This window comes from Melanotaenia boesemani, chromosome 17, assembly GCF_017639745.1.
Source record: "Melanotaenia boesemani isolate fMelBoe1 chromosome 17, fMelBoe1.pri, whole genome shotgun sequence".
NCBI lineage: Eukaryota > Metazoa > Chordata > Actinopteri > Atheriniformes > Melanotaeniidae > Melanotaenia > Melanotaenia boesemani.
This window is the reverse complement of record NC_055698.1, coordinates 31,685,885-31,713,509: the sequence shown is the minus strand read 5'-3', so window position 1 is coordinate 31,713,509 and position 27,625 is coordinate 31,685,885. Positions and strand designations below refer to the sequence as shown.

The following is a 27,625-nucleotide window of genomic DNA, read 5'->3' as shown; positions in this document are numbered from 1 at the left end:
TGACCTCGATGGTTTTCCTGGCAGGGTGTCCGTCTCTCAGCAGTTTGTCTCCTGTGGCCTGGACGCCGTTCACTTTCTTTTCTCTGAGCTCCAACTCCCTCATCAAACCCTGCAGAACAGAAACAACGTCAGGATCGGACTGTGTTCAGGGCTCTGAGGCCACGAGGATGTGCGTTTATTTACCGAGTAGCACTCTTTCTTGGAGACCATGTTGGTGTTCTTGTCGCTCCAGTCGTAGTTGATCTCCTCCTCTTCTTTCTCGTTCAGCCACATCAGCTCTTTGGTTGCTGCACTGACGAAGGCGTGAAGCTCCACCAGGTAGCGCAGACGGGCTTTTGATGCATTCTGCAAAGAAACGGATAAAAAAAAGGACACTTCATCTACTTTAGCTTCTCAAGTTAAAAATAAATGACCTTAATCAACAATCTTGCCCAGGTTAGATCTGATATGACAAGAAATGTTGTATTTTGTTTAACGTACCAGTAGTTTTCCATACTGCAGCTCCAGTTTTCCCAGATATTCACGGTATGCACCTTTACTAACAGGTGAAATCTGACTCTGAAACAGTAAAACAAGCAGTTACTAAGATTTTAATCTGCTAAAATCATATTTTATTGCTTAATTAATAACATAGAATTTCTTTTTTTAATGTAATCATTATTTAACTAAGTGCAACACAGACCACAAAGTAAAAATAAATGTTCATATAAAGCCAAACAAAAGAAAGGTTTAAAAGATTTAAAATGCGTGTAAATCAGATTGTTTTTAAGTCTAAGGGAAAAATATCCATCACTGTCTTCTATAATCTTATCATCCAATGAGTTTGATAATCAAATTCTGGCACCAATTTAATTCACTTTACTCGTTAATTCAGATTAATCAGGGAGTAAAAACCTGGATGTGCTCAGCAACATTTTCAGTGTCCCCCTGTCTGTTATTTAATCCAGGTCCCTGCTCCCCCATCACCTCTAACAGGAAGGCCAAGTGTTTTCTTTGACTATCAGACCTAATGCTGATTATTCTATCATAAAAAACCTCTGCAATAAAACTAATATCATATGAGTCTTATTTGCAAAAAATCCAATAAAAAGTAGTGATCCTGCACAATCTTGTAGAAGAGTAAGTAATGAAGATATTTAATAGCTTACAGATGGCATTTTTTCTAGTTTTGTGCCATTTGAGATAAACATATAAGACAAGTGGATTTTTTTGTTTTATGTTGTAATATCTTCCTTAAGGACCTGTCTGTAAACAACGTTTTCCATTAGGGACAATAAAATAAGCTGAACCAGTATTCTTTCAAAAGGAGGATTTTGTTATTGCCCATCCGTCGTTACAGGTCGATGGAGTGTGTCCTCTTCTAACAATAAACCACTTTTGGGTCTACTTCCTCCTGGATTTTCATTTGCGTTTGTAATATGAATTTCAGTGTTTTCCCTCCATTCTTGGATCAGGGAAAACATCTTCCATACCTCGTCGGCTTTCGCTCGCTCGATCTTGGAACGGAACTCCTCCACAGACTGGTGCAGGCCTCGGTGGCTGCCCAGCTGGGACTCCACATTGGGCAGGTCAGAGCCCCACTCCCCCTCGTCCACCCGCCGCTGGTTCTCCTCCACCCAGCCCAGCAGGTCGTGGACGTAGCGCAGGGTGACCTCGTCCAGCTCGGGCCGCCCCCTTGAGGACGTCTGCTGCAGCACCTGAGCGCTGGTGATCTGAGTCATGGGGATCTGTGTGGCGGTCACGCCCGACTTCAGCCGCAGGTTGTACTCGCTGCGGAGGTTTACCAGCCTCTCGTGGAGACGATACACTCTACAGATGGAAACAGCAGACATACGACGAGCCTGTAAAGCTTTGCCTTGAGTTAGTTGTTGAATGGAAATGTTTTAGTTCAGTTCTGTACCTGCGATACATTTGTTCAGCTTGGAGGTGGCGTCCATCTTTGAGCAGCTGCACATCGTTGAAGAGGAAGCGGATCATTCCTTCAGATTTTTCCAGATCTGCTTCCACCTCTGCCGTGTGCTGAGCAGGTCTCCCAGAACTCATCATCCTCACATCCTACAATATGGAGGGAAAATTGCATCAGTGCGTGTGGGCTGCAATGAAATTAGACTCAATTAAAGAGTTCTGATTTTATTATGGGAGTCTTCCAGAAAAGATTTACATGCTTTAAAGGGATATGGTTGAGCGAAGTACTTATGAGTGGTCAGAACACTCAGTTTGGAGAATCAGAAAGTTTCCTTGTGGGGAAACTAAGTTAAAATCTACTTAGAAGGAGAGCATGGGCCATTGTTTTGTCATTATCTTCTCTCCACTGCAGAAAATCTGGATTCCAACCTGCTCGGTGTTGGGGAGGCACCGTTTGTGCAACTATGGGGAAAAAGTGACTCACTGTAAAAATTTCTTAGGCTTAAACTGTTTTTCTTTAAGGAATTTTGGGGTCTAATGGGTTTTATTTGGCCGTAGCTAGACAGAAAAGGGCGTCAAAGAGAGTTTGAAATGACATGCGGCAAAGGGTCCCAGGCCTGAAATTGGAACCTCAGTCAGTGTTGCCAGATCTCACCACAGAAACACATATAATGCTTTTACCCAAAGCACTGATGACATAAGCAGCCACGCAGGGCGCTAACCACAACCCATCAGGAGCAATATGGTTCGGTGTCTTGCTCAGGGACACCTCGACATGCCGAGGATTGAACCGGTAACCCTCAGTCTACAAGACGACCACTCTACCCACTGAGTCAGGCTGCCCCAAGCAACCAGTATGATGAAAACAAGCCCAAAAGAAGCAACATGGCCCTTTAAAAAAAAAAAAAACAACAACAATAAAATGAAAATACATACAATAAATTGGCTATAAACACAGTAAGGATGAACTTTTTACCTCTAATTAAAAGAAGATCCATCTCAAATAGACCTAATGTAAAACCCAGGACAATAAAACCTCTGTTCCTCGTCCTTATGTCAGCATGCTGAATCCTATTTCACACTTTCAAGATTGTGACGAATCTCTTCGAGTCATCTCCGCCCTGAGGTCCAGTCGTCCAATGAACTCTTTCTCTCACTTTTTAAAATCTTTTTTCCAGATTTCATAACTTTTTGTTGCTCTGTCTGGTGAAGTTGTGCATGCATGTGTGAACACTGGCATGGACAGGCATGGTAACCTAGGTAACGGGGTTGAAAACAGGTCGTGAAAAAGAGGACGAACTGTTGCATTCATGTTTTCCGTTCTGCAGCCAGGTGTTGTTGCTTTATGTGGACAGCTGTGAGAGAATCAGAAAGGCTTCATAAAGGCAGCAAAGTAAGGCTATGTCCACATGGCACCGAAGCCGGTTCAGGTGTGAAAACGGTGGCAAAAACTAGGAGAAAGGCTTCAACATCCCCACGACACCGCTGTAGTACATACTACAGGCTGTGGGGGGCGCTGAAGAATAACACTCCAAAGCTAGAGCAAAACAAAGCATGCGCAGAAAAAGGCTCAGTGTGTGTTGCAGAAAGTTCACATCGGAAGAGACAGAAGAGAAGATTGCTGAGGATTCACTGTGAAGCAAAAGAGAAACATTTCTTTGGACTATTAAAGAAGTTGAGCTCCACGTCAAAAAATTCTTGACTATAAAGCATAAAAAACTCGAGGAAGGGTGGACTGGTAATCGATACGATCTGATGCAGGTAATTCACGGACTACTCAGAAGTCCATTTGTTTGGAGAAGAAGAAAAAGATTTAGCATGAGCCTAACAAAGCAGAAAAAAACAATCTGCTAGCTAACAGAGCTCGCTAACAGAACTTGTATAGAGACAAGCAGAATTTAGGAAAAAAAAACTTAAAAATGGTCAGGACATGAAGAGATAAAATGGAAAAAGAAAAGAATAAAAAAGATTGATAAAAAAAGAGTGGTGGAGACAGATTTTTAGCTGAAGTTTATCGTATAATGTAAACTGTACACATTCAAAGGTAGCCGTCTTACATTGTTGTGATTAGTACTAACTTTTACTAGCTGGAGAGATCTCAGAGAAGACGGGTATCAAGATGCAACAAAAAAGAGCAGTACCACCGGAAACCATGGGGGCAGTGTGGAGCAGTTTAGCTCATGTGCAACCAGTTTAAGAACGAGGAAGAATTCGAACATATTTAATCCTCCTCCGCCTACTGCCCTACAGCTTTCTGAAAATGTCCATCATCATGATCTTCATCAGTGCCAAGTTTGCTGTTGAAATTGACATTGGAATTCTGAAGTGAACTCTGCCCTCTAGTGGATACACTGGCTAAAAACCATGCCAACATAAGGGACGTGGGAGTATGTAGGCAGTAACAAAAGACGTACCCATCTACGTACGTAAAGGGAGAAAATCAAATCTACCTTTGGGTATCAAAGCCTTGATTGAACCTTGAAATGAGGCTTTAGTGGGCTAAAGCGTCTGTCCCTTTAAGTCCCTCCTCCCTAACAGCCTGGTCTGCTGTGACTGGTCAGCCGATCAGTCAAAAATAGTGACCTGCAAGATTGCTGCTCATTCTGTTGGAGTTCTGTTGGAGTTGAACTACACAACCAACGCAGGCATTCCCCACGTCTGCGACACAGATGCATTTCTATGACAGGGATGTTAAAATGTTTAAAGTCTGCAGATGTTTTCCATGCACAGAAAGCTGGAAGAAAAAAAAGGCATGTCTTTGTGCCTCACCGACTGCAGCAGAGTCTCCACCTGGTTGAGCTGCTCTTCACACACCCCTGACTCCATCTGGACTTTACTGACAATCCTCTGGAGCCGCTCCAGCCTGCAGGGGAGGGGAGCAGGGAGAGGTCAAAGGTCAAAAAGCCACTTCAAATCACTTCAAACCAATCACCTGCTTGGTTCAAGTGTTTAAAATAAACACATTCACTCACTCCGTCCTCTTGAGGAATAAATACTGATATCCCTGATGCATGAAAGCCATGATGAGACTCCTCCTGAGCTCTATCTGCCCTCACAGATGAGACAACTTTCTCACGTCCTGCTACAGCTCCAAAGCTACGCCCTGCCTAGCATGTGATTCACAATATGTTTGAGTGACTATCAGAGGACCTTATTATGTGAAGACTGTTGCCATGACAGCATTGTCATCATGTGTTTCTCTTAATTTCCTTTTTATTTCCTTCCCTGCAAAGCAAGCTCCACTTAATGTTGTTACCAATGTGGATTCTGTCGTCAGGAAATGAGTCATCCTCGTGGTGCTTTGTGGGTTTTACTATGGGAACAGAGAACATGTGATGAGGTTCGCTTTGTGGCCCGGTTACCTCTCAAATTCAGTCCTGAGGAGACGCTCTCTTTCCAGAATAGCCACATGCAGACGGCCCCATTCCTTCTCCACGTCGAAGGGATGGTAACCGGGAGGCACTTTGACCTGACCGGCCTGGACTGCACCCTGTATCGACAAACCGCACACATCACGGTCACTTTTTAAATTCCACTCTCAGCTGAGAAGATCACTGATCTGTGGAGAAAAGTCACCTCAAAAGACTTGAAGATGTGCTTGGAGCGGTTCTTGTCCGCCTCTTTGGCAGGAAGCTCTGTCTCCTTGAATTTCAGGAACTGACGCCAAAGAATCTGCAGGATTAAAAAAACGATGAATTAATTCAAGAGTCTTTTTACACCCGATGTTTCTGCTCAAAAAATGACCCAATAAGAATTGGTTATTTCTCTGCAGTTATAAACCCTCTGTAAACCAGACTGGTATAAAATAATGCTAACACTTGTTAGATTATATTAGATGTGGAAGCAACAAATGCGGATGGAACATAGTAGAAAATAAATATTTTCTTTTGGCCTTATATTTTTTATTTTGCATTTTATGGAATACAAAACCCCTTTGAAAGTGCTGCAGTGGATAAAAAAAACTCCAGAAAACCATGAATCAACATGTGGACATAATCTGTGAAGACTGTAAATCTCTTCGTAATTCAGGCTTCGATCGGCCAATTTGCAAAATGACCCCCCATTTTAATCGTTGGATGCAGAAGAATTACACTGACGTCGCCATGGTTACATCCATATCACCAATCAGCGACGGTAACGAGGGAACTATCTGTGACACAGAATGATTGACACTTGTCTTCGTCCAATCAAATCCATGTAACCGGGTAGAAAATAGTGATTTTTGGACAGGAAACTGTTCTTCGTGGACTCTGGGAGATGGAGTTTTTCAGTAAATGTGGGTTTATCCCGGTGGATCGAAGTTCTGGAGGCAAAACAACAAAGTTCATGATGATTTTTTTTGTTTTGTTTTAATGTGAAGCAGAATTTTGCTTCTTCTGCTTCTGGTTTAGTGAATCTTGGTCGGAGACGATGAAACTTACAGTTTTGTGCTTCCAGTAAAGATAGTTTGTCCATGTAAATACTGTAAGGCGGATCCATAATTAGTGTGTATGTATTTTTGCTAAATCTTTTTTACCTGCTTTTTAAATACTTTGTTGTCGTAACTATAAGTGGTGGTGATATTTTTTTTTAGCTGAGATTCTGGACTTTCGGTGAATACCACACATCTGACGTTACACCCTGTGAAACTAGCAGTTATTTGTTTTCAGGCTGGAGATGTAACTCAAATCACCTCGATCTCCTCGTAGCTGGTGGGAAACTTCCTCTCTTCGAAGACCAGGACGTGGTGTCTGATCCACTGCAGCAGCATGGTGACCACCTCGTAGTATTCCTGCCAGCGCAGCTCCAGCTCCTGAAGACGTTCAGCAGAAACACAAAGAGGATGCAGATCAGACGTTTTTATCAGCATCCATCATAATTTCACCTCATAGCTTCTAGCTCCGAGATGCAACTAAACAAATACAAATAAATGATGTTTAATGTCTTCACTGGTCAACTTCACTGATTCTGCTGCAGTAGCACAGTAAAGGCTGGATAGAGCCATGTTTCTATTGTGTTCCATCAGCTTGCTTTTAATGAGAATTTTCAGTGAACTGAGGATCCTGAAAGTTTTAGTTTTTTTGTCCATTCCTGCTGAATCCAAGACTTCAGCTGCTCTACAGGTTGTTATCTAGTTCTGGTTCATGTGAGAGCCAAGTCGGTGGATCTAACATGTCTCTCCCATATGTCAGACATATGTTTAGCATGTGTCTCACTTTTCCTGCATGTCTGCAAAACTACAACATCCAGTTCTGCATCAGTGGTGCCTTCACACAGGTGAAGTCCTCCATGGACGCTGATGTTCTTCATTCCATCACAGCTCTCTGATGACAGCCTGGAGGAGCTTTATCATCATTGGAACATTTAATCAAACATCAGTTTGTTCCAAAAGCAGCTAAATCGTGGACTCACTGGACCACAGGACACGTGTCCACTGACTGTCCATCTGAGATGAGCTGCTGTTTTTTGTTTGGAGGTTCTGGTTCTGGATGCAGTGGTGGACTGTGTTGAGTGAAAATGGTTCTCCCGGTCTACCTGAGTCCATGTGGCTCTATTGATCATGGTGTTGTGATGGTTTCTGTCCTTGTCCTTTCAACACTGAGGTTTCCCCAGAACATTCTGCTCTGCAGAGGCTGAAAGACCAAAGTTACAATCTGCCATGAAAAATATTACTGGATGGTTCTCTGATGGAGTTTGGACCAAGTGGTGAGCCACGACCCATCTTTGCCAGGAAAGACTAAACCTTTGGCGGATGCTGCTTTTATATCCAATCTTGACACCCTCACCTGTCACCAGTTAACGGCAACTATGCTACTGGGTGTTCTAGAAACTTTTCTGTCTTTATTTGACTATAGAACAACTTCTACTGAGTGTGTTGTTTTAAAATTCAACATTTTTTTGCATTTGCAAGCTTCAATTATTTAAAATGTATATGTGGAAAATCTGATGGTCCACTTGGTTTCAGTTTTGAACTTCCACCATGTCAGCCATCAGCTGTTCTGCATGAGTGAGCGTCCGTCAGCTTCAACCAGATTAAAACTGTCCTGTTCACCAAAGCGAGGGGATAAAAACAGGATTAAACTCCATATAAGGGAAGCCCAGAGGTGTGTTTTATTTCTCATACTTTCCAGAAAACTGTATGAACCCCCGAGTTCTCAACAAGGCCAGCACCTGTTTGGATGTAGCCTGTACAAGCAGACTGCAGACGGAGGAAACCATGTTAAAGATTAAACCGTGTACGAGCGTGAAATCTAAACATGTTGTGTTCATCTCACTGAGCCTGTACAGTCATGCTGTTTCGGCTGAGCTAATGAAACCTGCATGAACATCAAAAAGACGAAGGTTCACGTCATCTTCTGGTTGAACGCTAAACTTTCTGTCATGATATCTGATCCTACATGAAACATCCAAGCTGCATCATTAAAGATCTCATCAGGGATCAGAGTTCCAGTTTTTCCCAGCAGAGCTTCACTCCCAGACTGCAGGTTTACTGGTGGTTCCTAGAGGTTCTAAAAGTACAAGCCGAACCTTTTCTGTTATCGGAGTTATCAGACCCCTCTCTGTGGAACCGGCTGCCAGTTTGGTTTTATCAAAGCACCTTCAGTTATCCAGGTATCCCTGGATTAGAATTATGCTGCTGGTTGATCCCTCTTTCCTGTCCTCTCCACCCCAACCAGTCTACGGTGGTTGTCTGTCCTGGTCCTGTTTCTGATGGAGATTTTCCCTCCTGGTCCTGGTTCTGATGGAGGTCTTCCCTCCTGGTCCTGGTTCTGATGGACGTCTTCCTGCCTGGTTCTGGTCCTGATGGAGGTTTTTCTTCCTGGTTCTGGTTCTGATGGAGGTCTTCCCTCTTGGTCCTGGTTCTCATGAATGTCTTCCCTCTTGGTTCTGGTCCTGATGGAGGTTTTTCTTCCTGGTTCTGGTTCTGATGGAGGTCTTCTCTCTTGGTCCTGGTTCTCATGAATGTCTTCCCTCTTGGTTCTGGGTCTGATGGAGGTCTTCCCTCTCGGTTCTGGTCCTGATGGAGGTTTTTCTTCCTGGTTCTGGTTCTGATGGAGGTCTTCTCTCTTGGTCCTGGTTCTCATGAATGTCTTCCCTCTTGGTTCTGGTTCTGATGGAGGTTTTCCCTCCTGGTCCTGGTTCTGATGGAGGTCTTCCCTCCTGGTCCTGGTTCTGATGGAGGTCTTCCTGCCTGGTTCTGGTCCTGATGGAGGTTTTTCTTCCTGGTTCTGGTTCTGATGGAGGTCTTCTCTCTTGGTCCTGGTTCTCATGAATGTCTTCCCTCTTGGTTCTGGGTCTGATGGAGGTCTTCCCTCTCGGTTCTGGTCCTGATGGAGGTTTTTCTTCCTGGTTCTGGTTCTGATGGAGGTCTTCTCTCTTGGTCCTGGTTCTCATGAATGTCTTCCCTCTTGGTTCTGGTTCTGATGGAGGTTTTCCCTCCTGGTCCTGGTTCTGATGGAGGTCTTCCCTCCTGGTCCTGGTTCTGATGGAGGTCTTCCTGCCTGGTTCTGGTCCTGATGGAGGTTTTTCTTCCTGGTTCTGGTTCTGATGGAGGTCTTCTCTCTTGGTCCTGGTTCTCATGAATGTCTTCCCTCTTGGTTCTGGTTCTGATGGAGGTTTTCCCTCCTGGTCCTGGTTCTGATGGAGGTCTTCTCTCTTGGTCCTGGTTCTCATGAATGTCTTCCCTCTTGGTTCTGGTTCTGATGGAGGTCTTCTCTCTTGGTCCTGGTTCTCATGAATGTCTTCCCTCTTGGTTCTGGGTCTGATGGAGGTCTTCCCTCTCGGTTCTGGTCCTGATGGAGGTTTTTCTTCCTGGTTCTGGTTCTGATGGAGGTCTTCTCTCTTGGTCCTGGTTCTCATGAATGTCTTCCCTCTTGGTTCTGGTTCTGATGGAGGTTTTCCCTCCTGGTCCTGGTTCTGATGGAGGTCTTCCCTCCTGGTCCTGGTTCTGATGGAGGTCTTCCTGCCTGGTTCTGGTCCTGATGGAGGTTTTTCTTCCTGGTTCTGGTTCTGATGGAGGTCTTCTCTCTTGGTCCTGGTTCTCATGAATGTCTTCCCTCTTGGTTCTGGTTCTGATGGAGGTCTTCTCTCTTGGTCCTGGTTCTCATGAATGTCTTCCCTCTTGGTTCTGGTTCTGATGGAGGTTTTCCCTCCTGGTCCTGGTTCTGATGGAGGTCTTCTCTCTTGGTCCTGGTTCTCATGAATGTCTTCTCTCTTGGTCCTGGTTCTCATGAATGTCTTCCCTCTTGGTTCTGGTTCTGATGGAGGTCTTCCCTCTTGGTTCTGGTCCTGATGGAGGTCTTCCTGCCTGGTCCTGGTTCTGATGGAGGTCTTTCCTCTTGGTCCTGGTTCTGGTGGAGGTTTTTCTCCCCACTGTCTCGTGTAGCTCAGGATGGAGGATTGAATCAAAGAGCAGATCCGATCAATCTGTTTCCTTAGTGAAGTCATTATTTTATAAACTGGTTAATCTTTTATAAACTGGGCTAAAGGGGATCAAATGGATTTTCTTTAACTGGATTAGAACTGGACTGTGTCTACATACAAATAAAGTTGAATCACATTTCATTAAATTAAACTTTAAAAAGAAAGAGGAGGCCTCACGTTGGCTTTGACTCCATCCTGAGCATCCGGTACTCTGGGCATGGCATCATACAGCGAGGAGACATACGTGATGATGGACTTCTCATCTGGATGGGGCACATCCACATCTGCAGAGACGTTACGGAATAACACAAATGTACAAGCGGATTAAAAATCTTCATTTTGACATTTCATTAGCAAATTTACAAAATGGTTCAAGAAGCAAAGAATAAATATTAAGTTAAGCAAAATATTAAAACAAACAAACAAAAACTCCTGAAACTGGAAGAACTGTCAGGATTTATTTGCAATTTATTTGAGGAAATTGTGAAAAAAACAAACCTGAACTCGACTCATGCACCCAGTTTAACTTTATCAGAGTTTAAAAAGGTTCAACCAATAAAACGACAGGATTTTCTGCTCAGATTATTCTGATACTCACCTTCGGGGTCCAGCAGTCTGGTGACGCCCAGTTCTCTCTCTGCCACGCTGAAGGCCTGCTCCAGGTTCTCTTGGTTGGTCTGCCGGTACACCTGACCCATGTCAATCAGAGTTGGTCTGCAGGCAGCAAACAGAGGAAGTGCTGCACCGTTAGTAGATGGTTATAAAGTTTTTATTCATTTGGCATGAAAGTAGAGGCTTCATTCTCAATTAAATGCATCAATATTGTGAAAGTCAAGTCAAGTCATGACAAATAAACCTCTTTGACTTGACTCGACTTGACTTGAAATAATATCAAAATGGCAAGACCCAGATCTCATCTACAGGCAACCACCACAACATATTCAATCTATTGACATGTATGACTGAAAAAAGCAGGAACACTTTGCTTCTGCAGCCAGCAAAAACCCTAAAAACAGTTATGTTGCTCAGGTTCTTTCTTCCAGCAGGGTAAAAAATGAAGCTACTTCCAGGCAGGTAGGTCACAAGCTGCACGTCTTTCTGATGAAGGGCAAGAAAAAACAAGACTCACTACCAGAGAGGATTAAAATCCCAAATCATATTTACACCCCTGAGACGACAACTTTGCCACTGCTGACATGCACAAACAAGTGCAGAGCATCTCATAACTCCTAAAGGATAAAAACTGCTTCTCATGCCCAGAAATACCAGAGATAACTGAGGAAATTCCACATGCAGGTTTCCCCCACATTTTACGTGTCCGTACACTTGCATGACTCGAAGTCTGGGGTCTCGGTCCGCGTAGCTGGCCTGCCTGTAGGACAGTCCGTCTCTGCTCAGACGGATGATGGGAGACTCCGGTTCGTGCTCCTCGCTCTGGGACCCTCTGCTGGAGCGGGCCCCGAGGCTGTGGGAGCTCTGGCCCGAGTGGAAGGAGCTCTCGTTGGGGATGTCCTCGCACATCATGATGACCCGGTCCTCCAGGTCGCTGACAGAGCCCACCGTGCTGCTGGAGGCGCTGTTCAGACGCCTCTTCGAGCTGAACTTTCTCCTCAGCTTGTACATTCTGCTAACTTTTTAATGGCTCCAAAGGTTTTATATTTTAAAAAATACAGAATATATTTTTGAAAAGAGGCTATAGAGACGCATTAAAAGTATGATCCATGCGTGAATCTGGTGGTAACTCCTGCTGCTGGGGTTCTCTGCACATCCTTCTCTTCCTAAATCGAAAGCATCTGTGGCAGAGTCGACAGCGTAGCAGTGTTTTGCTACGACCTGCCAAGCCTCCAGTGAACATTCCTCCAGGCCAAACCTTTTCTCAAATGAGTGCGATGCACCCACACTGTCAGAGAAAACTCCCCTTCCAGCACAAAATGATCCCAACTCTGCTTTTTAATACAGACTTATGGAGTGATCCTGGAAACAGACTCAGTGCAGGGTTCCAGGATTTGAGTGGGCAGCTGTTACAGATTCCTTTCTAGGGATTTTATGACCGTCTTCATGAGATTTGCAGCCTGTTTAGCTTCACTTTGCTGCAACGGTGAAAGTTTGGACCAGAAAGGTCGTTTTTGAACTAGCATGTGGAGCTTCCTGATTTATTCAGTCAGTGAAGATTTGAGATGGTTTTTGCATTAACCCTTAAAACTCCAAACTAGAGATCACCTAAAGGATAAGCCATCCAGCAGTTTCCCTCACAGAGTTACACGATACTGTCCCTGAGAAACGGCTGATGATAGAAAAGATAGCTCTGGGGGACGCTGGAAATCTGGAGGCGTTTTGAGGGTAATATGATAAATCTGAGTCTGTTGGATGAAACAGCCTTACTCAACATGGTGAGAAATCTTTTCACCCCGCTACCATATCTGAAGGCGTGCACTGACCCGTCTGATTCGAGTGTTTGAACAAGAAAAAGTAACAATAAATGCTGAGTTCTGCTTTCTGCTGCAGGCTCGGTGCAGAGCAGTGCTGCTGCAGGTAAAAGAAGACCTGAGCAAAGCTCTGTTCAGGTATGAATGGAGACGTAATCTGTGGATTAGTCACTGATCAGACTGTAATCACATGCAAACAGAAACGTAAGTGGTAAGTGTTGTAATGCGCTCAGTTTTGTTGTTCAGGTGACGCTTCTGTCAGACTGTGGATACATTTGGACAAGTTGATTTCCCTCCAAAACAGCCAACGGCTTTGATCATTTGAATCAAAGCGAAGCCTGAACAAAGACAGATGTGAATGAGATCTAAACCGCAGACGATGAGCTGAATAGTTGGAAACAGACTCCAAAACCATTTTCAGAAGAGAAATCAGAGCGTTGACCTGCTTCTTTGTTTGCTGCCCTCAGATTGCAATGATGGTTCTCACTGAAAATTCTGTAAAAGCTTTTCACTGCAGAAAACTCCCAAAGCGTTTTTAAGCTGCACCTTTCTGCATTCACTCATTTTTACTCAACATAATTTGCATTGCATGAGAATAGATGAACATTTGTTCCTCATAATGGAATGAAGTGGAGTACATTTCTGGTGTAAAGTCATTAGTCATTTATCTTCAGGTCTGCTTTGTGATAACCGTTCCACACTTTGTCCTGACAAGTCAGTGAAGAGAATGAATGAAGACATTCCTGCCTCTGAACCAGCAGCAGTAAATATTAAAAAAGAAAAATGACAGAAAAACCTGAAATATGCAGGAGGTCAGAGAGAAGAGCTTAAAAATGTGCGTAAATTCATGTCCTGCGGTGTTACAAGATCCGAGTCCGGACAGGTTTTAGAAGCAGAAAATGGGACTGAAAAAAGTTTCAGGGCAACAAAACCACGTTTTGTTTTGATCCGGTCCTCATTTCTTCATCTATGACTGTACTGTAATCTTTTAAAGTGGTCTGGATCAACAGTTCTTCAGCTCAGAATGTCCTTTAAAATTGTTCTTTGGACTTTTTCTGCTGAGGTAGGTCACATAACACAAGAACTGGACTGAAGATCAATGGAAACAAGTCTGATGGAAGGATGGATCCTCACCAGAACCTGGATCTCAACATTATTGAAGCAGTGTGGGATCCTCTGGACAGAGAACAGAACAAAAAGCAGAAATATCCAAAGGAAAAGTTTGGAAAGTCCTTCAAGGGTCCTGGAGAAGTGTTCCTAACCACTTATGTAAATGACAGAAAGCTTCTCTAAGAGGGTTCAGAATGGGATGAAGAATAAAAACTGTGCACTTTGAACAGCTTAGAACCGGTCTGACTCAGGTTCTGGCCCACATACTGGACTTATTACCCATGTTGAAACATGTGTCAGTAAACCACGGCGGCTGTTTCCTGTTTTCCAGTAAATAAAGAAACGAGGTGGATTTCATATCTGCTCTCCTGGTCCATCAGGCCTCACCTGTGTTTGTGGATGATGGCGTTGAAGAGCCGGCCGTCTCTCCAGCCGGTGGTGAAGTTGTCGCAGCGCAGACCCTGGTATCCCTCCACCATCCTCTGAGACCACAGCAGCAGCTTCTCTTTGGCCGTCATGTCGTCCGACTGACCGTTGACCTGAATGTCGGAGATCTGCAGAGGAAAGGAGCACAACCTCAGCAGAAGGTTTTCACCCATATTTAAAGAAAACTTGTACAAATGCACTTTTTATTCTTAATAGTTTTCCATTTTTTCCAGGTTTGAAGTCCCGTTCAGCTTTTTGCTGGGATCCTTCAACCAGCCACCACAGATTTGCTGGTTGAAGAAGAAAGTTTCCATTTTTGCTGCTGATTTCTTCCAGATGAGTCACGCTGTTTGACCTCAGGCAGCTCATTTCAAGGCCTTATGAAGCCCATAAAACTCACTGTTTTTGGGGAAGAAACAAAAAGACATTGTGGATATGACTGTGTGAAAATATCTATGAGCAACTGATCCGACAGAGTTGGTTTTTCTGTTCCAGACTAAACTTTTCAGCAACACTCAGGCTGTAAATGAATGTCGGACTGTGAACAGGAAAGTTTCATTGGAGCTGCGAGGCAGAGGGATGAGTCACGAGAAAACACCACTGCTGACTTCCACACCACCATGTTTTCTTCTCATTATAGAAAACAAATAACTGGTTCGAAGTGTTTAATTATGGGAGAATCTTTCCTTCAGTCCATCAATCAGACATTTAAGTGGCACTTTTAAAAAGTTTGTTTTGGTTGCTTCATGAAGAGGATGCAGCTCGTTCGTATGTGAACAAACAGAAGCTGTAAAGAAGCAGAAAATCCACCAGAAAACCCAGAAAACACGAAGTAGATCTGTTTTATTTTTGCTTGGATGACGGTGATAAATTTATCCTCCTGGAACAAGCACCGTATTATTTTTGGTTTTTGGGGAGTGCTGGTGAGTCAGAGCAGAACTAATAATTCCATTTTTTTACAGGAAGGGTGGAGGAGGCATTTCTTCCTTCTGCTTTATTTTTCTTTTTTAGACGGGAACCCTTGGTGCCACAACGGGCTCGAAGTGACTCAGACCGGAAACGCCAACCTCCTCCTAGCACGCAGTCACCTGGGGAGCTCGGGGGAAATCCACCATTGTTCGCTGAAGAATGGAGGATGCTGTGGATTTGTTTTTATGAAATAAAATTTAACAGGTTACTGTGGTAATTCAAGGCTCTTTTAGGGTAGAATAAATTACACAGCCTGTCCAAAAAACAGTCACACTAACATTTAGCTGGACCTCCTTTAGCCTTGATCCCTGCAGCTTGTCTGTTACATCGTCTCAGTCAGCTTCTACAATGTCACATTTATTTTCATCCAAAGTCGTGTTAATTTTTCACCAAAGTCGTGTTGTAGTGATGGAAGAGTCAGACCTCCAGCACACCCCAAAGATTCTTCATGGGGATCAGGTCTGGACTCTGTGGTGGTCGATCCATGTGTGAAAATGATGTCTCCTGTTCCCTGAAACACTCTTCTGGGGTCGGATCAGGGTTCTGTGATGGTTTGGGGTCGGATCAGGGTTCTGTGAGGGTCTGGGGTCAGATCAGGGTTCTGTGATGGTCTGGGGTCAGATCAGGGTTCTGTGATGGTCTGGGGTCGGATCAGGGTTCTGTGATGGTTTGGGGTCGGATCAGGGTTCTGTGAGGGTCTGGGGTCGGATCAGGGTTCTGTGATGGTCTGGGGTCGGATCAGGGTTCTGTGAGGGTCTGGGGTCGGATCAGGGTTCTGTGATGGTCTGGGGTCGGATCAGGGTTCTGTGAGGGTCTGGGGTCGGATCAGGGTTCTGTGATGGTCTGGGGTCGGATCAGGGTTCTGTGAGGGTCTGGGGTCGGATCAGGGTTCTGTGATGGTCTGGGGTCGGATCAGGGTTCTGTGATGGTCTGGGGTCAGATCAGGGTTCTGTGATGGTCTGGGGTCAGATCAGGGTTCTGTGATGGTCTGGGGTCAGATCAGGGTTCTGTGATGGTCTGGGGTCGGATCAGGGTTCTGTGACAAAAAAAAATCTCGAGACGAAACCTGGATTATCTTCATGCTGTCTGAAATAAGACCGAAGTCTCAGTTTTCATATTTTCCACACCAAACGATCCTTTTCAGAACTTTTTCAAACTTCCATGTAAAACCCAAACTAACAACATTTGGCTGAATTTCAGGTTCGTGAGTCAGTCCAGAGATGCCACGTCTCCTGGCAGCCTTTTCATGGGAATCACTGAGTCACAGTGAAGGACCAGGGAAAAATCCCCCACACACACCCCAGCATGAACATCATTAAAGCATAAAAAGAAGTCTCCATTTCCTCCCACTCTGCCTCCCCAGAATCTGCCAAACCAGCAGCTAAAAGAACATCTAAACAAGCTGCTTCCCCTCCGGGAACATCCGCGCGCTGACCAATGCTTTCCTCTGATGGAGCCTCAGACTGTTTATGTTCTGAAATGAGGAGCTTCTGTTTGAGAGGAGCCCAACATCATGAAGGTTTCAAAAAGAGCCTCCCTTTTCCAAAATGAAAGAATGAAAATCCTTTTTATCTGTATTTACTCTTCATGCTTTCCAGACGTGCTGGTAGCTGCACTCAGGAGCCAGACTGCAGCCAAACGTCCAGCACAGCTGGAAATGATTGGCTTCTAACCTCTGTGTCAACATCAAACCCAAAAAGGAAATGTTGCTCTTCTTTCTTTCACCACGACACGATGCATGGAAGTAAACTACATAAACAACATGCACCAATGTGCAGTTTGAAGAGTAAACACCACATGTAACTCCAGAAAAGTGATTCATTCAAGTTTATGCAGTTTAATGAGCAAATCTCTTGGCTTACCTGGAAGTGAAGGATGATGGTCCATATGAGGCCCAGGGTCAGCTTGGGGTTTCCATCTGCGATGTCATCATTCCTGATGTTGACCAGTTTGACCTAAAAGTTTGGAAAACAGGAGTTTGTTGGTTTGTTTGCTCAGCTGAAACAACCTGATGTCCAGCTAACGTTAGTCTGAGCTTCTCAGGCTGGAGAGACAAGAACATGTGGAGCGTCTCCTAAATGTCTGGGAAATGAAGGAATCTGATGACCTCATAGATGGCTGCATTTTCATTCATCTGAATATTAAACCGTAACAGAAAGTCCAGGTTTTATTGTTGGACCTGAATCATGAAGCAGGATTTGTGTCTGCTGGAGGTAAATTCCAGCAGCACTGTTTACAGAGTTGTATCACCATGGCAACTGATGCTGAAAACCTGCTTCGGACCAGGTTAAGTTCTGAGGTCAACGATCGAAACAGGGGAAAGCTCCGCCTCCTGACCAATCAGATTTGTTGGAAAATTAAAATAATCTAAAAAGACTGAAAGTGCTGATCTTTAACTTTCTGTAAGATGCATCAGATGCATAGCGTCAACTTCTGACTCTTTAATCCCCAAATTTATTTAGAGTTATATAAAAACAAAATATAGTAAAAAAAGAAATAAAGAAAAATACTTAATCAAAAATACAATTAAATATCAAATAAATAAAAACCATAATAAAAATACATAATAGAAAATAAATATAACAAATTAATTAGACATAAAATAAAAAAAACAAAACATAAAAACCTTTTTTTTCTAATATATGCATGGCTGAAGATGTTATATTATCAAATAGGTCACTGTAATGAACTGCGGGAAAGTGTCACCGCAAGACCAAAAACTCATCCAAACACCATCTCTGGAACTAGTTTAGGCTCTTCCTGAGTTTAAAAGTAGTTCATTGATCAACCTGTTTCAGACATTCGCGATTATGACACATCACAAACCAGAATTAAACCCCACCTGCTGGTCTCCAACCCCACCCATCTCCAGACCTGATCCCAGTACAGATAGGATTCATGGCTCTTTGAAGGGAGCTGGATCTTGAGGAGCCATTCCTTTCAAAGAGCCATTCAAAAGACTGGCTCATTCTTATTTTTTAATGAGAATTCAGTCAGGGGTAACTCATTTTTATCAAGAAAATAATCTCTGTAACAATAATAAGGTTTCATTTGGCGTGAGTTTTCCATTGTAATCATTCCATACGCCGGCTCCATCTCCTCACGACAGCCAGATCACTACTGTACTTTTTTCTCTCACCAAAAATCTTTGTGGTACAATGAAAACTAAACACGCTACAATTACCTCCATGTAAAACAACTTTACTCCAAAATCTTCCACACAAGGACATTTCAGTAAAGTAAAAAACTCACAAAATAGAAACATAAATAATATGTACCTATTTAAAATCTACTACACAAGACTTTTAAAAAGTATAGGAAAAATATAAATGAAAAGGTGCAAATTTTAGTAAACGTTTTGGATAGAAATCCTTTCTGTACATAGTTGCATCATGTAATTGGAGCGTGTTGGACATCAAACGCCTATGATGGCACACACGTGATGAAGGCAGCCTGGAAAATTTGTATGTAAAAAGAATGCCTCATAAACGAACAGTTCACATCTGCGACTCATCGTTCATTTAAAAGAGCCGTTCAAAAGAACTGACTCATTCATAACATCACATCTCTATCGCTCGGTGAAAAACGGTGAGAACAAGGAGGCCATCCTGGCGCCGGCTGTACGGAGCAGGTATCCCACCATTAACCCCAGTTTCAGAGTGACCTGGACTGGACCTGGACCAGTTCAAAGTGGATTCTCCAACAAATTACATCAGAAAGAGGGTCAGTTCCAGAAACTGTGGACTGACTTCAGACCAGGAGGATATAAGTATTTGAGAAATTATTGACATATTAATAAACTGTTGTGTATAATGGCTAACGCTAACAGCTAATGTTGATGCTAGCGGTCGTTTATGAAGTTATTTTACTCTGAACGATGATGCTATCCATTCTTGGTGAGTCTTCTCAAACAGGTCTTCTGAAGGCTGATTGCAATGTGAAGTTTGGGGAATGGTAATGAAACCAAATGGACCCATTCTGTAGAGGTTCCTGCATAATCTCAACTTCAACAACAACAGACCCAAACAAACAGAAGAAGCTGCTGTTTCCTCTTCACTGACCTGTCGGTGTTTGAGAAAGTCCAGGGCGATCTGAACGTTCTGCAGCTTGTGGAAGCGCATCCTTCCTTTCTCCCGCGGCTGGAAGAGAAGAGAGAGGACGGAAAGCATGAAGAGGAGGGAACGTTGTAGATGTTTTACATCATCCACCAAGCGAAGCCCCCCATGACTGAGGAACAGGCATCCACAAACACAAAGATCTACTCTACTGTGTGTTAAAAACCAAAACAGAAAAAAGGAAATCTGAAGTGGGATTCAAATTCTGTCTGTTTGAGCTTCGTCAGATCTAACCCTGGACCCCCCCGACCCCCCACCCCTGAGAGGCATGACAGATCCAGCCGAGATGTCTGCAGGTGAAAGCGTGATGATGGAAACCAGTCCTCTTTACTCCGACATCAAACCGTCAGCTGAAGGCCGATGAGTGATGTTTTAGCTCTAGCGTGGTCCAATCAAACTAGTGGCCACGGGTTACTATGGCAACCCCAGGAGTGATAGCCATGACATGCACTGCTGCATTTTCAGCCGGTCTCAAGCCTGGTTGCAGAAAATTTACCAAATATGAAAGAAAGAAAAAAAAAAAAAAAAAGACAAATTAAAATCAGCTTGCAGTGAAAAAACGTTGCTTCAGTGAGAGAAACTGATATTTAAACTTTGGATTAAACTCAGACGGTTAGGACTAGAACCAGGAAGCCATGTGTTCGGGACATAAATCTGGAAATATACAAACTTTCATCAAACCCCCCCTGCCCTGAGGATTGGGTCTCATCTGAGTAAAAGCAGAATGAAAAACACTAGAAGTAGCAAACTGCCTTCATCTGGGGGGAAAAAAATCTACTGTTGCTGAATAGACAGGATAATCTTACAAAAATAAAAACAAACAAAAAAAAAAAAAAAAAACGGTTTTTGAAAATAATTTTTTAATCTCATTTTCTGAAGTAACTCAATTATTTTACAAAGACCCGTCAATTTTTCAAAAATCATTAAAAAAAAAGTAAAAAACATTTTTTTTTAAATAATTTTTCCAAATAATCTGTCAGATATTTAAAAAAAATCTTTTTTCTTAATTAACTAAAAGTATTTTTGCAATAAATAATAAATTCCATTTAGTTTGGCTGAATTTCAGAAAATATTTTTTTTTAATTTTCTAATTTTTTTTCCCAAAATTTAGTTTTTGTAAATTATCTGATATTTTTTGTAATTTTCTTTTTGTTTTTCTGAATGAACTGAACAATGCAACAAATAAAAAAAATCGGTCACTTTTCTTTTTTTAAAGTCTGCTTTACTAAACAAGATATTTCTACATAATTATTTAAGTTTTTTCTGAAATATAATAAATGTGTTCTTTAATCTTCTGATTTTCTGAGTGAACCGTCTCAGATCTGAGTCTTAGTTTTGCATGTTAGATTTCTGCTGTTTGGAGGAGCCTCCAGATTCCAGTCGTAGGAAGTTAACAAGATAATTGAACAGAAAATAATAGTTTACGTTCTGGTTGGAATAAAACGTGGAGTAAAGAGATTCTGTTATTTACATTTTAAACAGCATCACTACCTTTTTGGAACTGGTTGTATTTAGAAACACGGTTTATGACAGATTAAAGCTTTACAGAAAACCCGGTTTTAGGTTTTAAACTGTGGTCTTATTGTTTTGTTGTAGCCAAAATCCTTTAGACTTCCAGTGCAATCAATTTTCTAGTAAACTGGCTGGATGTTTAGAAGTAGTTTCTCTCTAGTTTACATTATTTGGTCTTTAGACAGAAAAAGTCCAGACCCTGTTGGTGTGTAGACAAATATTCATGCATAAAATTTTGTTTCAGTCCTTTATTTTTTAATTCTGAGATGTGCCTCAGATGGATAGTTGGATTTGAAAGCAACTAAATTTAAGCTAAAGTAAAATCTTTCCATCACCCAGAGATAAACACCAGCTTTCACCTCTGATCTTCTAACAGGACTCCTGATCCTGCAGCTGACAGGCTAAATGAAAAGAGGACGATGTCGACAAAGAAAGGAACAAACAAACAAACAGGGAGTGTGACTGCCATCATGCACAACCCAGCAGCCACTCGGGGTGGTGACACATGCCACGCCCGCGAAGGCGGCCAGCCACAGTCCAGACGCCACTCACCAACCGCACGTTCCTCACAACGTCACGTTCCCTCGGCTACAGCACGAGCACCGCGAGAAAGGAAGGCAGAGGCAAAGGGGAGAGGTCAGGGCAAAGGTAAGCAAACAGGAATTAGAGAAAGGAAAAAACCAGGGCTCAAACAGGACAATGCAGAACGGTTACAAGATGGAAGCAAAGGATGAAATTAGTGTTTTAAGGCTACATCACCACAAGGTGTGTTCCCAAAAGACCTGGGCTAAAGAAAGAAGAGTGTGCATGGCCTCGGCATGGACTGAAATGTCCAGAAGTCTCAGTCAACACATGCAGAGGTGGAGGCGAGAACTCAACCAGAATAAAATCTGATCCAGAGAAACATTTAGAGCTGACGTCACGATGGGAAGACTGGACCGCAGGACAATGTGAGCACAAACCAAGAGGATCAGAGAGGAGTGGGCGGGTCTCACCAGGGTCTCGCCGGAGAGCACCTCCAGCAGCGAGATGAGGTTGTGTCCATCCCGGAGGTCCTCGTACAGGTCGGTGATGTGTCGCTGCGCCTGCACAGAAAAGAAGTCATCAGAAACGTCACTGAGCTGCTGCTACGTCTCTGTTCCAGAAACTTTTCTGGCATCTATTTGCTTCTTTAAAACGTGTTGAAACATCAAACTAGATATTTAGGAAATAAAGAACTAAACAGTAAAACAATCAATTTTCAGTTTTTTTTCTTGCATTTTAGACAAATTGTCAAATGTGGATTTTTTTAACCATTTGTTTTTATATCAGCTCCTCATTCCTTTTAGATGTTGCATCATTTTACACACAAGCTTAACAAAGAGAGGATGACGAGCAGTTAAATGTTCGGCTGCACAACTAGAAACTCATGTTCACGCAAATTCACAAACTTTGCTCTGGACTTTGTGAGATGAGCCACAAAAATAGAAGAAATAAATCACCGTCAAAAGACCACATTTACACCAAAATCTCATCCACATGACAACACCCAAACATGATGGAAAAAGGAGCCAAACCACTCTAGCCCCGCCCCTATAGCATGTTGGCCAATCAGATGGCTAACAAAAAAAAAAAAAAGCTGCTTCAGCCAAATCCGAAAACTGGCAAAAATTTTTGTTCTCCCGTATAACTGACGGCTGACTGTAGCTGTGTCCCAATTCAGGGTCTGCACACTTCGAAGTGCGCAGACTACGTAGGCTATATGCAAACATGCCGGAAGTTAAGCATTTTTTTTATTTATTTTTTACAAATCTGTTTTTTCTTTAACAGGATAATTTTTTTTATTTTTATTTTATTTTATTTTTTGTTATCTTATTGTTTTGGAAAGTTTTTACAAATTAAGAAATTCCATTTAGTTTTCCTGAAGTTTTAATCTTTTTGAAAATCTTGTTACTTATGAATTAATGAAATGTCTGTTTATCTGAATATATTATCAGTCACAGGCTGCATGGTGGTGTGGCTGTTAGCAGTCACAGTAAGAAGGTCGCTGGTTCGAGCCTCGGCTGGGCGGACGCTCGACCCAGCAGCCTTTCTGTGTGGAGTTTGCATATGAGATGAGATGTTAGGTTAATTGGTCACAGTAAATCCTCTGTGTATTGTCCCTGCGATGGACAGGTGACCTGTCCAGGTAAACCGGCTTTACGCTTGCTAATGGCTGGGATGGGCTCCAGACCCCCGTGATCCTGAACTGGAATAATTGGTCTAGAAAATGAAACAATGAATGAAATGAAATGAAACAAGGATGAATGAATATGCCAACAACATAAATTCACTTATTTCCCCTGAAAAAATACAAGGTCACATCTGACACACAAGAAAAAAAAATCACGATGCTACACAGCTGAAAATGCTGAAAATCTCCATCCTGTTTTCCTGGAAGCTCCGTTTCAGTGCAACACTCCTCTGTTCTGCACGATGAAAGGAGCAAACAGAAAAATACGTTAGCCAACGTATCTGACTCTGTTTACATGGGACACTGCTAAAGTAAAGCTAATGTCGCTATCGTACCAGTATGGTTTCAATTATTTTAATCTCAGCAAGATATATATAACAATTATAACATAATTATAACATATGGCTTGCATGTTGGGGTTAAACCTTCCAAACTAACAACCAGAAATGTGTTTTTTTCTTTATATACAAAGTAGTTCTTTTTTTTATATTCACTTTTTAGAAAACTAAATGAGTCAAAAGTGAAGAAAGAAGCGAAAAGAGGATTATTTTCCTGTAAAAACATCATATGTAATCTTTATTAACTGAAAAAAGTTTCAGAGACTTCTTTTATTACCATACGAAAAATATTCTAACCTTTAAAAAGCTAATGTGTGTGTGATACAAACTGTTTGAGACCTATTTCAACACCACCTGGTAGAAACTTTGCTCAAAACGCTGTTGTATAAAATCTGACCTCTCTTCTGCCCCCTGATGGATACATTTCATACTACAATAATTTTGACATAACAGGATAGTATACTTTGCATATATGCAAATTAATTTAACTATTTAAACATTTTGTTAAAGGGCCAAATTAAGACTTCAGATAAGAAAAAAAAAAATCTCTGTCCGTTATTTTATGGGTAAGAAGTAAAGCTGATATTTAACTAAAAAGGTTTTGCTTTTCCTAAACACTGGCTAATGGCATAAGCTGAATAAATAAACCTTCATATTTACATGGGAAGTGGCCACTGCATCCATAAAACAGCAAAGATGATAAAATAAGAAAAGTAACCTGTGCATGCTCCTGTTTGAGATGATGCTTTTTACCTGCTGCAGGTGAACATGTACACACTGCTCTACAGAAAAGACTCACACAACTGTTAGAAAAGACTCAGAAGGTTAAAATGGAAGAAGGGAAGACGTTTTAAAAAGGAGGTTAGAAGCAAAACTAAACTGAGGTAAACCTTTGAGCACAGACATGCAGGCAGAAATGGCCGAGCAGCACCTACCTCTGCCTTCCAGTGCTGACGGGAAATGATGGAAGAGGACAGGACGGATGGAGAGAAGAAACAGACGGATGTGAGAAGATGGAAAACTAAAGAGACTTGTGAGGAAACAGAAGTTCTTTCTTTCATTTAACCATTAAATGATGCTTTTGTCTTTTAGCTAGAATAACTTTACTGACGTAAACATGCTTAATGAGACGAGTTAAACGGAATAAAACCTATTTTTTATCTTCCACAATGGAAAAGAGTTGTAAAAGGCAGCTCGGATGAAAGCTGACCATCACAACATGGCCTCATGGCTTAATCCCATGATTCTGTTGTGACCATGAGTCTAAAATGCCTTGGGGGGGGGGGATTATCCAACAGATAACTGAAGACTGTAACAGGACACACATGGATCCAGAGTCATTCTTTACATTTTGGTTCCAGAGTGAAAACAAGGAATCATTTACATAAGTGTGCAGCGAGATCCAGCAGACACCCTGCTAGAGAAAAACCCGTAAACACAACTGCAGAGGTGGCCATCGTCAGCAAGAGCTGGGTAAAAACTCAAAATGGAAGTTTTCTTTATAATAATCTAAGCAGCCTGATTATAACCTGAAACCTGGGAATCATGTTTAATATGTAAAAAAACGAACAAAAAAACAAAAACAAAACAAACAAACAAAAAAAAACAGATGTTAGAAAATGAGCATTTCTTTATTTTTCCTGGTTATCATTGAAGAACATGACGTCCAGGGTGCCTCATTTAAAACAGAATGTAGGAACTTATTTTTCTTTTCCATGAAGCTACAGTTGAGTGAAATGATGCAAAAGCTCATAATGCAAATAAATTAAAATGAAAAACAAAATCTGCAGCTAATGATGCAGAGATTTAAGATTTTAGTCTAATCTCGAGCATATGGTTTAAAATAACGTTAAATCAAGCTAAATAAATGTTATGGGAGCTTGTTATGTGCAGTCAGGTCTGTTAAAATGAACCAGACCATCACAAATTCTCAGTAAATATCCTCTGATAATCAATTTATCTTCAGCTCATTTTATGATAATTTAATCAAATTTCATGAGAAAACAAGTTTGGTATCTTGAGATGAGAAAATAATGAACTAAGTGATGGATACTGAGAGTGATTATTTGCTTAGACTTCATTTTCTTTTTAAGTGTCAGAAGCTCCGACTGCTTCAGCATCGCTGCTGTAAACATGTTGAACTCTTCTGACTACACATCCAACACGGTTCCCCTGCAGAACCCCGACAGTCTGCATCCCAGATGTGATCCTGAGCGGGTCCGGCCCATAATGCCGCGGTTCCGGAGCCCTAAATTGAGGCCAGGTGTCCGTGATTTGCTCCGTGTCACGCATGCAGTTAATGTGAACAGCAGCTTCGCTGTGTGAAGGAGCATCTGTGTGATGTTATAACGGATGTGTGGGGAGTAAAACGGCATTTTGCTTTGTATTTAAAAAAAAAACCTCAGGCGGGTTAGATGGGTCAGAATTTACCAAAAATATCGGTTTGTACAACCGGGAAAACAGGACTTTGGGATCTTACCTTTATCAGGTGCTTGTTGACCCATTTTGTGAAGGTCTTTTTCTGAACTCTGTCCCGTTCATCTGCAAAACAAAACCAAACAGAAGCTTTTTAATCAACTGCGTGAATGTGTATAAAAAGTTAGTTTAAAGAACAGTAAGGAAGCCCATCAATCACAGTGAATATGGAAGTATCGAAGAAATAAAGTCATGTTGTTGTGGGTAATGTTGTGAGATAAACCCATTTTTTCTTGTTTTCCCATCTTCAGTTTTCCCACATGATCACTGGGAATAAGCAGAATTTTTATCTGTTGAGCCAAAACCACAGAAATGTTCCCATTTTTTATGAGACCCTTAATGAGACCCTGCAGAAAGCATCTCTTAAAACACCACCCTGGTGTAAGCAGAAGAAACTGAGTCTATTTAGATGATCAGGACAGATGAGAATAAAGAGACGGTGATGGGAGAGAATGTTTTCTCCGAGGAGATAGAGGTTGTTCCACCATCGTGGAACCAACAGTCTGGATCGAGTCCATTATGTTGAGGAACACAGTGGTTTAGAAGAAGCAGAGGCCTGTACGGCTGGGTTCAAACAGCTGCTGCAGACCCAGAAGACTCCCTGTAGGCAGCGTTAGGAGCACCCAGTGGAGGTCCATGCATGCTGGGAGACATGGCGGATGGAAAACTGATTCACCAAAAGATTTTCTTTTTTAGTAAAAGACAGATGCAGTGAAAACAATAGCATCCAGATTTCTCACAGAGATGAAGAGGTGAGTCTCGTTGATGGTTATGTAATGCTCCTTTATCCATGTGAATGTCAGAACGTGGGGTCATGTGGAGGGAGTAAGCGGTACAGCTGGTGTTATCGCTGCAGCAGTGACTTATGACCCATGATAGAGGATAACTACATCCATCCACCCATAAGATATCTGTTTATCCAAGAGGAAGGAAACCAGCTGGGTCCTACTAGGTCCTTCTAGGTGTTTGAGCTTCTTACCCCAGAGCAGGGATGTCAAACTCTGTTTAGCTGTTTCCCTGCTCCAACACCAGATTCAAATCAAATGGCTCTGACAGCTTGTTGTCACGTCCTGCACAAAGACCCATTCATGTCAATCAGACATGTTGAAGCAGGAAAACATCTAAAACCAGCAGAACAGCAGTCTTCGAGGACCAGAGTTTGACATACAGTACGTGCCCTGGAGAAATGGTCCCCAACCCTGGTCTTCAGGGCCCACTATCCTGCAGGGATTAGAGGTTTTCCTGCTGCAACACACCTGATTCAAATTAAATGGATCTCTGATGAGCTCTGCACAAATCTGCTGTTGACCCATTCATCGAAAGTCTGCAGGACAGCGACCTTGAGGACGGAGTTGGGGATCCTTGCCTGAGAGGATCTATGAACCCAAGGATTTGGTATTCAATGCAAAAGATGTGATTAGGATACAAGATGAGATTTGATCCAAACCAAGTGCACATGCTGCCTGCAGCGTTAATCCCAGAATGTGGTTTACTATGTCAAACGCTGCAGTGATGTGTAGGCGACAGGAACCAACCACTGAGCTGCACCTGGATCTGAAATCAGCTCAACACGTCCAGCGGGGCTGAAGTCCAGCCACAGGCCAGTTGGATCATGGAGCTTTAGTCTGGGACGCTCAACCCGTCAGGCTCCCAGCCTACCCAGCTCTTCATGTTTTGACTTAGATTTGACTGAATGATAATTCCCAACACAACCTCCATGTACCAGCAGGCTCT

At 42.4% G+C, this 27,625-nt stretch overlaps 1 protein-coding gene across 2 annotated transcripts in view; it reads right to left on the bottom strand.

Annotated features, from left to right (window-relative positions):
- pleca (plectin a) overlaps positions 1 to 27,625 on the bottom strand; it is a 145,874-nt gene that overhangs the window by 26,439 nt on the left and 91,810 nt on the right. For both annotated transcript variants that reach the window (XM_042012539.1, XM_042012538.1), the window contains 16 exons: positions 25,896 to 25,957; positions 21,862 to 21,951; positions 19,301 to 19,378; positions 17,102 to 17,194; positions 14,232 to 14,398; positions 10,907 to 11,022; positions 10,486 to 10,592; positions 6,578 to 6,697; positions 5,482 to 5,577; positions 5,268 to 5,395; positions 4,675 to 4,768; positions 1,901 to 2,055; positions 1,473 to 1,809; positions 481 to 558; positions 184 to 345; positions 5 to 109 (listed from right to left, as the gene is read on the bottom strand). In XM_042012539.1, the coding sequence (XP_041868473.1) occupies positions 5 to 109; positions 184 to 345; positions 481 to 558; positions 1,473 to 1,809; positions 1,901 to 2,055; positions 4,675 to 4,768; positions 5,268 to 5,395; positions 5,482 to 5,577; positions 6,578 to 6,697; positions 10,486 to 10,592; positions 10,907 to 11,022; positions 14,232 to 14,398; positions 17,102 to 17,194; positions 19,301 to 19,378; positions 21,862 to 21,951; positions 25,896 to 25,957 (1,988 nt within the window). The remainder of the gene's footprint in view (positions 1 to 4; positions 110 to 183; positions 346 to 480; positions 559 to 1,472; positions 1,810 to 1,900; positions 2,056 to 4,674; positions 4,769 to 5,267; positions 5,396 to 5,481; positions 5,578 to 6,577; positions 6,698 to 10,485; positions 10,593 to 10,906; positions 11,023 to 14,231; positions 14,399 to 17,101; positions 17,195 to 19,300; positions 19,379 to 21,861; positions 21,952 to 25,895; positions 25,958 to 27,625) is intronic.